At 38.9% G+C, this 13,002-nt stretch overlaps 1 protein-coding gene across 1 annotated transcript in view; it reads left to right on the forward strand.

Annotated features, from left to right (window-relative positions):
• Positions 1 to 13,002, forward strand: part of FBXW7 (F-box and WD repeat domain containing 7) — a 200,447-nt gene that overhangs the window by 76,541 nt on the left and 110,904 nt on the right. Inside the window, exon 2 of the mRNA XM_050896720.1 lies at positions 11,842 to 12,402. Within this exon, the coding sequence (XP_050752677.1) occupies positions 11,911 to 12,402 (492 nt within the window). The 5' untranslated portion in view covers positions 11,842 to 11,910. The remainder of the gene's footprint in view (positions 1 to 11,841; positions 12,403 to 13,002) is intronic.

Raw genomic sequence — 13,002 nt, forward strand, 5'->3', positions numbered from 1 at the left:
GTGTTCTAGGTTGACCTTTTTTTTTTTTTTTTTTTTTGCTATCTCTGCTGTTCTGCCTGTCTGCCTGTTTGTGCTGCACTTCTGCAGCGTTTAAATTGGAGCTTGGTCCAAGAAATCATGCTACCGTTTTGCTAGAAGCTGACACCAGCCATCTGGTAAGATTACAGTTCAGTATCAGTAAAACCCATAATTTGGGGAAATGTACCCAAAATGACTTTTATGATTAGTGGACAGGAAAGAAACCGAGACAGAGAAGTCAGTTGGGTACTCTATAAATCACTTTGAGGTTTTCAGACCAAACGTCTTAATGGCAGCGTTCTTGCTGCCAAATGTTGTTTTGCTTTTCCCTTCAGAATAGTTTGCATTAATAATGAGCAACTCTGCTTGGAAGTTATTTATGTATTGTTCTTATGATACAGCTTTGCAAAGCAGGACCACGCTAGGTAACAGACTGTGTGAATGGATTCGTAAAACTGTTTAGCATATCGTACTGCTAAGGTCTGTAGGTTTTCCCATTGGAAATGCATCCCAGCCCCAGGGCTACATTCAGCAATGTTGTGGATGCTGAAGAAAAATTTATATTAAGGCTGTTTTGGCCATACCATGCTAGGCTGTGTGTTAAGCCTGGTGGATGTGAAATAAGTCTGCACTGGAACTAGGAAGGTTTTAATCAGCAGTTTGGTAGCATGTTTTGCCTGTATGTCACTGTGGGAGCAGAGAGGAGGTGACAACAGCAGCTCTTGTTTGTGTGTGTTCCTGGGGAGAGGTGGTCAGCTAACTGTGCCTTGGTAGCTGCACATGTGCTGCATGTTCTGCAGTTGTTGAATGTGTGTATTAAACCAAGATGGAGTATATTTCTAATTTAAGACTTAAAGTGGTGATGAATTTACTGTCTTCCTAGTAAGCTATTACAGTGAGTAATTATCCTCATAGTTAATTCCATTTGGTTTCTTTTCTCATTTCAGCATTCAGTGATTGGATCTTGCTTCTCGTCTATTAGGTAAAATCCCTGTTCGCCTAGGTAGCTGGGAAGAAAGTAGTTGTTTCTGCATAGTAATCATGTTGCCTGTTTACTTACAATAAGTGTTAGTGAATGATTGTTTTGGACTTCATAGTTGAGATTTCCAGTTCCTTCTGTTGGTACCTATAGCTTAATGTGTGTTAACTCAGTAGAGTTTTCCATAACACAGTAACACTCCAGCATAGCTTAACCAAAGTTTACTACTAGAAAGCAAGACTAGCAGTGTCATCCTTGTCGCTCCTTGGGCTCCCTTCCTATGGATGAAAAGCCTTAAGCTGCATAAAACCGTCCTAAGCAGTTGTTGTTACGGGCAGCTGGGGAGGTCCCCATATGCAGTGCCGTTGACGATGCTGTAAAACTGACCTCGAGGACTTTTGTTACAGGGAATATAGGTGGTCTGGTTTGGGGGCAGAAAGGCATGTGTAAAAAGTGGAACACAATGCTTAGTGCTGTGGAGATTTCGAGCCAGCTTGGAAAGCTATCACAACTACCATAGATGCACAAACCTTGTTTACTTACTTTTGGGGAAGAGGGGTGAATTCAACCCCAAAATTATCCAAACCTCTTAAGTTTTAAGGACTGCTTAGTCTCCTGTTGCACTGTAAGAGGATCTTTTTTGTAGAAAAATTCTGTATTACATGTGTATCTATCATGAAGTAAGAGTTGGGATGATTCTGTTTGTACATTTCTAGCCTTTGCTAAGGAGGCATGCAACAGCATCTTTAAATTTGAAGGGAGTATAATGAACTGCCTGCCTATTTTTCTAATCTGAGAATTTTTCAGCCCACGTGCTTCTCAACTAATGTAACTAGAGATACTCTGTTTATGTTGCTATAAGTATGATCTAATGTTTGCTTTTGGCAAGAAACTCTTCCTTGTTAGTATGCGCAGAAGGCATAGTTTACGTAAGACCAAAATATTAACAGATAGAAACTTGCTGTTCTAAATGGAGCAAACAAGCGTGCTTCTGCTATATCACTAGCAATAGTAGTATAGGCCTCTTGTAGTAATCTAATTTGTGAAAAAACAGGTATTCATTAATTATGTACGGTAAGAATTTTTTTTAGAGAGGTAAAACTTTTAATATAGGAACACAAGTAATGGTACAATTGTCAAAGCAGAAATGATAAGACAATGTAATTGAAAATTGTGTGCTTTACTTTTCTAGTGCAAAGGTCATTTCAATGAGAAAATGGACACTGCTTGATATTAAAGATTAAGTGGAGGCATTGAGGATTATATGGAGGACTTGCCTGTTTTGTTTTCAATAGTTGCTGGAAAACTTGGCACCCTTTGAATAACTCAAAGCTTTTTTCTGCTTTCCCTTTTAGTCGCACATGATAGTTAACTTGTCACATTTTACAGCTTAATCCTTTTTCTTTAAAGAGTTGTTAGTGAAAAGACAAACCAGCCATCTTCTGTATAACAGTCATTATTAATATAACTACTAAAAATAACATGATTATTTATATGAACACAGTAAGATCAGTCGTAATACTGATCTCCTCCTACTGTGGATTGTTGCCTCCCATGATATCTTTCAAGGAATTTAAATGATTTTATTATAAATTATATCCATTCACTCTTCTTGTTGAAAACATAATGATGCAGAATTAAAAATAAGGAGTAACTTTTGTACTTTTACTGTTGGTCTTGGCTTTCAGGGAGCTAAGAGGTATGAACAGGATTCTTGATAAACAGACATGAGCTTCCCACTTCTTTAATAACACTGTACTGGTGTTGTTAACTTGTCAGTTGGGATATGGCTTTGAGGAAAAGGACTTTTAATTTTTTTTTTTTTAATACAGTTTTCTTATTACTGGGTGATGGAGACTTTCAACAATTTCCTCATGGGTCACTTTTGCATTTCTCTCTTCTCTCCACCCCATCCTTACCACAGTATCTCACAGTAATTCTCATTTTCTTAAGTGTCAAATTTTAAGGTAAAAACAACTTGTGTAACACACTATTCACTAATTATTTGCTATGATATTTTTCTCCTTTCTGAAACAAGGAAAATGCAGGCATTTTTTTAACACTTCAAATACAAGAATTAGAGTCATGAATTACTTATGGAGGAGTGTTTACAGAAAAAAAAAATCAGTGGTTTCCTCTCTTCCTGTTATGTGTTGATTGCTTTAATTTTGTCATCAGGTCTCTATTAGTACATTTTATAGCATGATTCTCTGTGCTGAGCGTTAAAAACTGCTACATCTTTAACTCAGATTGACACCCCCCTGCAAGAAGTCTTTCTGAGTTAATCTCTTCTGTGTAGAATTTTAGCCAGAGCAGTCCTGTTTTTCAGAACACACAAGGAGGGAAGAAAAGGGCTTTTGGTTTAAAGCATTAAGACTTGACACTCCTCTTGCTGTTGCAAAGAGAATCTGTGGAATCCATTTTAACTGTAATACATCCAGATTCAGTGTTTGTGTGTGCGTGAACCCCGCAGGTGGCTGTGTTGCCCACATGAATGGGATGAATCTGTGCGTGCCCAGCCTGTACACAGCAAGGAAGCATGTTTCACCTTTTGCAGCTTTTCCTACTCTCTACCCACAGTCACTATCTGTGAGGGTTAAGTGAACCTGTATCGAAGAGACTGGGCTGTTGCAGTGGTGGCTGAAAAGAGTTTTATTCATCCGCTTACTCATGCAATACAATGTTATTTGTTTCTGAATCAAGGATTGACATTAAACGTTAATGTTCAGTGATGATGTTAAATGTGGAGATCATGTGGAAACACTATGGAAAAAATAAATGTAAAGAGAAGAAACAATAGATCCATAAAATGGAAGAATTTATTCTTCCATGCTAACAGGACAAAGACCCATTGAACAGAAAATCTTACCTTTGATTCAGCTGTTGAGTTTTAAGGAGGGTTTGGATATCTGCAGATGGAAATCTGTGTATGAATGTAGCTGAAGGTCAGAAGAATGCAATCTGAGTGCTGTACTCTTGTTTTCTTAGCAATATAAAATATCTTAATCTGTATAAAGTAATTAGACATGATCATACATATTTTATCATAGTCTAAAGAATAAATATGTTGGCTGCTTGTAGCTCAAGCTGTTTCTTCTAAACTTTTGCTTATTAAAGGACTATTCATTTCTCTTCTACCTCTGATATTTCCTTATCATGCCACTCAGCTTAAGTACTGCTAAATATATGTAAATTCCTGTAGCAATTACTCATTTCCTAAACTACTTTTTGTATTCTCATTCTTTAGTGGGTTTTGTGTGCTATTTCATATTTTATCCTGTATTAAATGCTTTACCTGTGTCTACCAAAAGAAGTAGGATTACATGATAGGTCCTCCATACCCCTTTGTCTTTCCAGCCCAGAGTTAAAACAAAGTTTTCTTTTTAATGGCTTCTTGTGTGTTTGTCCCCATAACTGATAGCAAGGGACATTGCTCTGTCGTGCTCTTACTACCCATATATCGTCAGCTATTGTCTCTCATCTAAATCCCTTTACTTCTGCAGGGAATGGATCAGAATGGAGCAAAGTGTCTGGGACTGTAAAATAGCACTGCGGGCCAAAAGGAATAGGGAGACTGAGGCATGGGATTAGAGAGGGAGCTGTGTTAAGAAGCAGTCCTGGGAGAAAAAAGTAAGTTTGGATGATGACATAGGGAGAGAAGGAATAAGGTCTGTTGAAATAGGATCGTGGGGTTAATAGAAGCAGGTGAACAGAAGGGAGGGACATCTTACAGTAGACCTTATGTGGTTGGAAAACTGGAATTGTTTTTGTTCAGAAACATTAGGAGAAGTCAGAGCGCAAAGACTTGATGAAAAGCCTCAGAAGGTAGATACAAAGTTGGGGCCAGATTACAGTAGGGAGAGGGATAATTAAAACTGGCCACACAAGAAGATTAGAGGCAGCTGTGCTTAATTAAATTTGCACAGGAAACTTTAATTGTGGTATTTTTTAATATTTAATGAATACTAAATCTAGTTTTTTGTGTGCTGTCAGATTTATGTTTGACATAAGTAAGTAATTAGAGGAGCACTTTCATTTAGTGTTGGTTACTTTGACCACTTTGCACTGAATAAACAACATGAATTGATTGTTAAAGTATCTAGCAAGAGTGAAAAAGGGAGCAGGATGATTTCTAATCCAACAGAAAAGTTACGTATGCTGCTCCACAAAGTGTTGGCAGAGCTTTGCTGGGCAGGGTGATAGTAGAGCAGGAGCAGAGAATCTTTTTAGCTGCTAATTTCTTCTGGAGCTTGGAGCTGTGAATAATGGAGTTGACTGAGAGATTTGAGGTGTGTATGTTTGGAAGTAGTAGTTTATCGTTCTTTGAAAAAGCATGCATGCTTGTTGAATGAGATGCATTGTTAATGATGTATTTTATTTTGATGAAAAGTTATTGGAAGTTTTTAAAGCTGTGTGTTAATCTTACTCTAATCAACGTTTTGTGCTGATGAAATACGGAAGGTTTGTTTATTTTCCTCTTCTCTACAATGTGTTCAACTCGGAGTCCCTTACTATGATCAAGCTTGCTATCCTATGTAAAGCAGCAAAATTACTCTCCTGTAACTTTTGTTTAAAGCTCATAACTTTAGTTTAAGTTGTGGCTTTATCTGAAGTATCTTGTCTTTGTTAAGCCCTTGCATGAGGGTAATTGTCCACTACCATAACCTATAAAAGAAGGTGGTCAAATGAAGATTCTTCATTTGACTGTGTATAGTTTCAGTTTCCAGTTATTGCATGTTGATTGTTTTGGTTTGTTACTTTGCTATTGTTCAAAATCTTTCCCATATAGAAACTGTGTAGCCAGTAATCAGATCAATATATTAAATGTTTTCTTTAATACCGCATGTAGGTTGCTCGCTTGTAGTGTTTTGCATTGTTAGCTATCATGACCATATAGTCAAAATATCTTTTTGTCTTTTTTTGTAGAACATGGTCCACAATCTTATAATTGTAATTATGTTGTTTATTTCTACCTGCTTGATGCTGCATTTAATTCTCTTTGTATGCATGTTTTTCAAATGGGCTTAACAGGCCTTATGTGGCTGGCAGTGCTGGTGCATACCCATCGTTAAGTGCATTTGCACTTTGTGTTTTAGTCTGGATTTGGATCAAGAGCACACTTTTAAAGTGTAACTCCTGATCGTCCACACCTGCTCCCCAACAGAATGAGTTAAAGCACAGCTGTCCCAGAGCACCTTCTGGGTGAAATTAAACCAGAAGATGTGCTCCAGCTGTGAGGGTCACTGTAGGCCCTGGGGATCAGAGCTGGTCTGGAAATAACAGCCCTTTCCCCTCCCCAGAGCCCGTATCCTGTGGGCGCTGAGTCTCAGCTTTGCATCTCTGCCCCTACTGCACTGCACTGCTTGCTAATGTAGACCTAGCTTTAAGTTACCAACGTCCCGGTGTCAATCTTGGGCAAAGTGTGCTTATAAGGATTTTATTTTTCTTTCAGAAGGTAGATTGGGATGTTGAAATGAAATCATAGGAGATCCTTAGCTTGGGTGGGATGTTCCTTTTTTACTTTCTATTTACCTCAATTATAATTCAGTATTACTCAGTTTAATATATCTCAGCTTTTTTACTGTGTTATTTATATTAATATGTTAGGCAGGATTTAATCATATATCTACAGAAGTTTTTGTGTTAGTCCAATTGTCTTTGTCCACCAAATCTGTAATCTCAAAAAGATTTGTTCTCGGAGCGTCCACTGCCCATAAACCATGTTATGACTGTAACTATTCTGTCTTTTCACTAATTGCTGTCCTGATCAGTATTAGCATGACTTAGGTTAGTATCTAAGTCAGTCTAACTCTCTAATTTCAAAATTAGTTCTTTAAAACCTTTTCAAGTTCTGCTATACTTTGTTAAAAAAACAAAACCTCCCACCCTCTACCCCTCACCCCCACCTCTCTGCACCCACCTCATTTCCCTCTTTTTTTCTTTACAGTTTCAAGTGATAAAAAAGGAATAATAAAAAACAGCAGTACTGATGGAAATTTCCTGATTTTCCTGTAGTTAGAAGTTTTTATAGGTTAAAAATGTTTAACAACTTTTGTACCTACTAGAGGGACAGAGATATTTCAGCAGTAAAGCAAGAAGTGAAGTAGTCGTCCTTCTCTCTCAGTATGGAATGCAACCTGTTGTGGTAGATAAACCTGAGGAGTTTTCTGTGTAGTTTCCTAGTGTTGCTTGGCATTTCTTACAGGGGGTTTTGAGCAACTGTTGTTCTGGGTTATTTTTATAATCTATCTTCTGTGCAAATTTAATGGATAAAGCTGAAGAATTCTGCTTAAGCAGCATTTAATCTTCAGTATAGGTGGAAGATGCATTTATCAACTCTGAATTTACAGTTGGATCAGTCCAGGGACTTCCATTTTCCTTAGGGATTCCTTGTATTTTGCTTTTCCATGCGACCAGCTGCAAGTGTTATGAAATTTACCTGGGAGTTGCCAAGTTAGACTTGTTGACCGAGTTTAATGAGTTTTACATGTTTATGCAAAGCGTTGCCATTGCACTGCAATGTTTTGCTGTCTGTCTAAAAAAATCTCTCTGTGGTCTGAGGTGGGTAGGAAAGCAACAGCTTTCCTCTGTGGATCTGCTGGGGTTTAGCGGATTTGAGTCATTTTGGGCTCTGAGAGTATAAATGAATGAGGCACTGTACTAGCTGAAAACACAGCATTTTAGTTCTCTGGTAGTTGATTTGTAAATACACTTCTTCCTGCAAAATAATAATTCTGTCTTATTCCTTATCTACCTTATATGTGGAAATGATTGTATCTTGTGTATTAGCTGACAGTAGTTAATTCTGAAAGTGCTTACGTGACAGAAGGCAGCTGTAATGTTTCAGATGTCTCAGATAATGTACATCCATCTGCGAATGCATCACGTCTTTGCATATTGATGATTTCTGATGTGGCACTGCTTGTAATTAAATTTTGATAATGCATTTTACAAGCTTCTGGAAAAAACAAGTTGAGTTTATTCGTGCAAATACAGAGTAAAACTGAAATCACTTATGACTGAAGCTAATTTTGTGAATTGATGGTCACTACAAAAATGTAGGAATAATTGAAAATATAGAATAGTACTAGTGTACGTTCATTTTTTTAATTGGCTGGAATTTCATTTGGGTATATTAACAGTAACTATAGTGTTATTTTTGTCACTTAAGCATTTAGCAGAATCATGCATTTTATTACTTAAGTATTTCAATGCTGACCTTTCATGTTGGTTGCTTATAGATATAAATTGAAAGTATGTATTAAATTATGGAAACAAATGCAGCATTTGCAGTTTTATCAAGTAAGTCCTAAACCAATAATTGATGCATATATTTGAAATAACGCTGTTGATACTGAAAAAATGCTATTAAAACTTTTAAACTTCATTCATGGCTATTTAGAGAATCATTTGTGGTGGAAGCTGAAATTGGTAGATTGTGAAGATGTAAATCTCATTTGGTCTTTTTTATTACTGATTTTTACATGATTTAACGCTTCAAAAAGTCCAAATCTTTTCTCTTTTTGTGAGAAAATTAGATGTAGTGTTGTCATGTTCATAATGCCCAAACTATGTAGCAAGCCTGATAAATAGGTTGTACTAACCTCAGATTATATATGCAACCAAATTTGACATTTGATGAAATGGAGTTATTAAACATCACTCCAATATGCTAAAGTTTCCGGGCTTTGGGGGAAAAATGCTAAGTGAAACATTTCTCTTAGATGCCACGAAGAGTGCACTCTTTTTCAAGTGCTACTTACTATATATATAAAATTAAATACATTCACTTTTGATGCCCCTTGCACTCAAGGTTGAAGTCATTAGCTTCTGGTTTGGGTCATGTGCATCCCAGTGCCTTAATGCTTTTTTTTCACTAGTAAAAGCAGAAGTGAGCACAGCCTCTGCTTGCTTCCATCATGTCCTTGCCTTGTGTGGTGGGTTGACCCTGGCTGGATGCCAGGTGCCCACCAAAGCTGCTCTATCACTCCCCCTCCTCAACTGGACAGGGGAGAGAAAATAAAATGAAAGGCTCGTGGGTCGAGATAAGGACAGGGAGATAGCTTACCAATTACCTTCATGGGCAAAACAGACTCGCCTTGGGGAAAAATTAGTTTAATTTATTACTAGTCAAATCAGAGCAGGATAATGAGAAATAAAACCAAATCTTAAAATACCTTCCCCCCACCCCTCCCTTCTTCCCAGGCTTAACTTTACTCCCGATTTTCTCTACCTTCCCCCCCCCCCCAAAGGTGCAGGGGGACGGGGAATGGGGGTTTGGGTCAGTTCATCACACGTTGTTTCTGCTGCTCCTTCCTCCTCCCTCCTCGTCCCCTGCTCCAGCGTGGGGTCCCTCCCACGGGAGACAGTCCTCCACGAACTTCTCCAATGTGAGTCCTTCCCATGGGCTGCAGTTCTTCACAAACTGCTCCAGCGTGGGTCCCTTCCACGGGGTGCAGTCCTTCAGGAACAGACTGCTCAAGCGTGGGTCCCCCACGGGGTCACAAGTCCTGCCAGCAAACCTGCTTCAGCGTGGGCTCCTCTCTCCACGGGTCCACAGGTCCTGCCAGGAGCCTGCTCCAGCATGGGCTTCCCACGGGGTCACAGCATCCTTCAGGCATCCACCTGCTCCGATGTGGGGTCCTCCATGGGCTGCAGGTAGCTATCTGCTCCACCGTGGACCTCCATGGGCTGCAGGGGGACAGCCTGCCTCACCATGGTTTTCACCACGGGCTGCAGAGGAATCTCTGCTCCAGCGCCTGGAGCACCTCCTCCCCCTCCTTCTTCCCTGACCTTGGTGTCTGCAGAGTTGTTTCTCTCACATCTTCTCACTCCGCTCTCTCTGGCTGCAACTGCTATACCCCCCTGTAACTTCTTTTCCCTTGCTTAAATACGTTATCCCAGAGGCGCTACCACTGTTGCTGATGGGCTCAGCCTTGGCCAGCGGCGGGTCCGTCTTGGAACCCGCTGGCATTAACTTTATCAGACATGGGGGAAGCTTCTAGCAGCTTCTCACAGAAGCCACCCCTGTAGCCCCCCCTGCTACCAAAACCTTGCCACACAAACCCAATACACCTTGACATGTGGAGCTTAATTGTCTTTTAGTATTGGCTTCTCATTTGCTGATTGGAGCTAATTGCTAGTGGACACTTTCTTTGGAACACATATTTCAGCTTTTGAGCTCATAAGGTTTTATTTGGGGGCAGTCGTCATCTGGGTAGATATGTGGAAACTTGAGAACCACGTCTTTGGGATATAAGTAATGTTTCCCTGAGGAAGAGGGGACAAGTGTGCAGAATCCCATCTAAGAATCCTTCTCAATGCAAGACTTGAAAAACATCTGTAAACGTGTTTCTGTGGCTTTTATGGTACAACACAATGAAAATTACCTTAGAGCTATGGTTTCTGGTACTTTCTTCCCTCCTTACCAGTAAGTTGAATGTTTTTACAAATGTCATAGAGCGAAGTTGGGGTTTATCTGTTCCACCCTTCCATCATACAAGGCTCTAGGTTTTTTGTTTTGCCTTTTTTTTTTTTTTTTTTTTTTTTTTAAATCTGTAAGAGATAGAGGAGGTTCTAAAAAAAGGAGAGGAGGAGGGTGGGAAAGGTTAGGACAATATCTTCCTGTACTGAAGTACTCATGGAAACTTATATCCTTCACTGCTCCTACTCCAAGGAGACTCAGCAGTTGTGCCTCCTTCCAGTATTGTATTGTTGTGCTTTCTGAATCTTTGTCTCACAGTGTAGCCTGCTGAGTGTGTGGTGTGGTCTATGGACACCCGAGGACAGTGGTTCTATACCCAATGAAAAAGCTAGTTATTTTCTCTTTGCACACATTTTCATGTGCAACCTGTGAATCTGACTACTTGTTGAGTTCATGTCTGACTTCACCTGCTCAACACATCACTTGAGTCTAGGGGGAACTGGAGTCAGGATGTGCCAGCCTGAAAGGTTGTATAGCTGGAAATCTAATACCAAATTTAAGATCTAGCTAGGCTGTGTTATATCCCTCTGTTCTTGTATATTGCTTGCACGTACATGTGTAGCCGAATGTGTGGATAATTTGGAAATCGCATTAGTATTTTTCAATTTCTATTAATATGTACCTAAATTTGGCAATTTTTTTAACTTCTCAGAGTCTCATTTAACAATTCTTGTAGCTTCTTAGAGTTTGGAGAGCTTTACTGCTAACAGTGATTTTTACCAGGCGAGGTATGTGCCGTGTCTGGGCTGCATAGGCTGCCTAGTGATGTCTACTTTTGACCACTGGGCATCTCCGTGGCCAATTTAAGACTTGGAAGTGATAAGGCTATATTCTTTAGCGGGCATTCTCTTTGTCATTTATCTAAAAGGAAATCATAGTAACAAGAAATTAAACTTTCAATTATACCTGACAATATGCCTTCTCTTAAGGCATAAGACCAAAAGTAGCTCATCATTTGTGAGTAAAAGATTAAGTCTGTAATCAAATGAGAAGGAAAATATAATGCCATTTGAAAATGATCTTTGTCCAATTTTTAGCAAGTAATATCACATACTTGGATCTTCTATTAACACGAATGTTAATGGTTCTTGTGGATTATCTAGGAGGGCAAGTAGTTCTGAATTCTGCAGAATCTGGTGCTTACAGAGATCATGATCGGACTATTTGATAGAAGAAATAACTCTGTTGCTACAAAGTTGTCTGCAGTCTGTTTGGGTTTTTCCAGTTGTGTGTCAAATAGAGATTATTGCTTGTTTCTTGGAATTTGAAGTTGTCAGGAGTAATACAATGAAATGTTTTTAATGCTTTATCTAATAAAAAATATAACTTCTGTATTTTCTCACTTTTTTTGTCTCCTTAGAATGTGAAAGCATTTGCATCTTCAGATAGCCTAGCCAAGGTCCAAGAAGTAGCAAGCTGGCTTTTGGAAATGAATCAGGAACTGCTCTCTGTGGGCAGCAAGAGGCGACGAACTGGTGGATCTCTTCGAGGTAATGCTTCCTCAAGCCAAGTAGAGGAGGAGCAGATGAATCGGGTCGTAGAAGAGGAGGAGCAGCAGCAGCAAAGACGACAACAAGAGGAGCAGCACATTGGGAGGAATGGGGAGATAGGAGGAGAAGAACCTGGATTTGATGACAGGCATGAGTGTCAGCAGGAACAGTTAGAAGAAAATAACAATAGACTTATTACAGCGGATGAAGAATCCACTTGTAACCAAGAGGAAGAAGATGATGAACATGCTGGTGATCAAGAGGAAGAGGTGGAAGAGGAGGAGGAAATGGACCAGGAGAGTGATGATTTCGATCAGTCTGATGACAGCAGTAGAGAAGATGAACATGCTAACAGTAACAGTGTCATAAATTCCAATAGCCTCATGGACTTGCCCATTCACCAGTCATCGCCATTCTACATAAAGACAAAGGTGAGAAACTACATTTTTTTGTGTTCTTAATCCTCGTTAACTCTGGATTTTGGAAAATAATTTGCATATTTAACTTAAACTAAAGTTTTACAGTGAAGCAAAGATTTTACTTCCTAAAGAGCTCATTATTAAGAATTTATGCAGTCCACAAAAACTATACTGTTTTAACTATTAATAATCAAATTATTTGCATGCATTTGACATGAGCAAATACTCTTATATATTTTAAGGTATAGAGCTCTGATGACTATGTTCAAAAGAACAAGATGTTTCTTTATAAATATTTTTACATGCTAACTCATACACTTAGACCCTCCTGGCATTATTTATGATATTTTCCTTCTCAAAGCAGGCAAGAAGGAAGGTAAGTAATTGTGCATATGTGGTGTTCTCTGAGAATATCTGGTTCACTTAGATGAAAACATTGTAATGAAAAAATAGGGTGGAATATTATAGAAACATCAAGTTCTTCCTTCTGGCCAGGTTATAGTGAGTTCATTGACAAAATACAGGTTAAAAAAAAGTGTGTTAGTCATTCAGTTAGAAAGTCATTACCTAATGTTGTATGGTATCCTACTTGTGAGGACCTTGTAAATTGCG

Source organism: Gymnogyps californianus, chromosome 4 (assembly GCF_018139145.2).
Source record: "Gymnogyps californianus isolate 813 chromosome 4, ASM1813914v2, whole genome shotgun sequence".
In the NCBI taxonomy this organism is placed as follows: domain Eukaryota; kingdom Metazoa; phylum Chordata; class Aves; order Accipitriformes; family Cathartidae; genus Gymnogyps; species Gymnogyps californianus.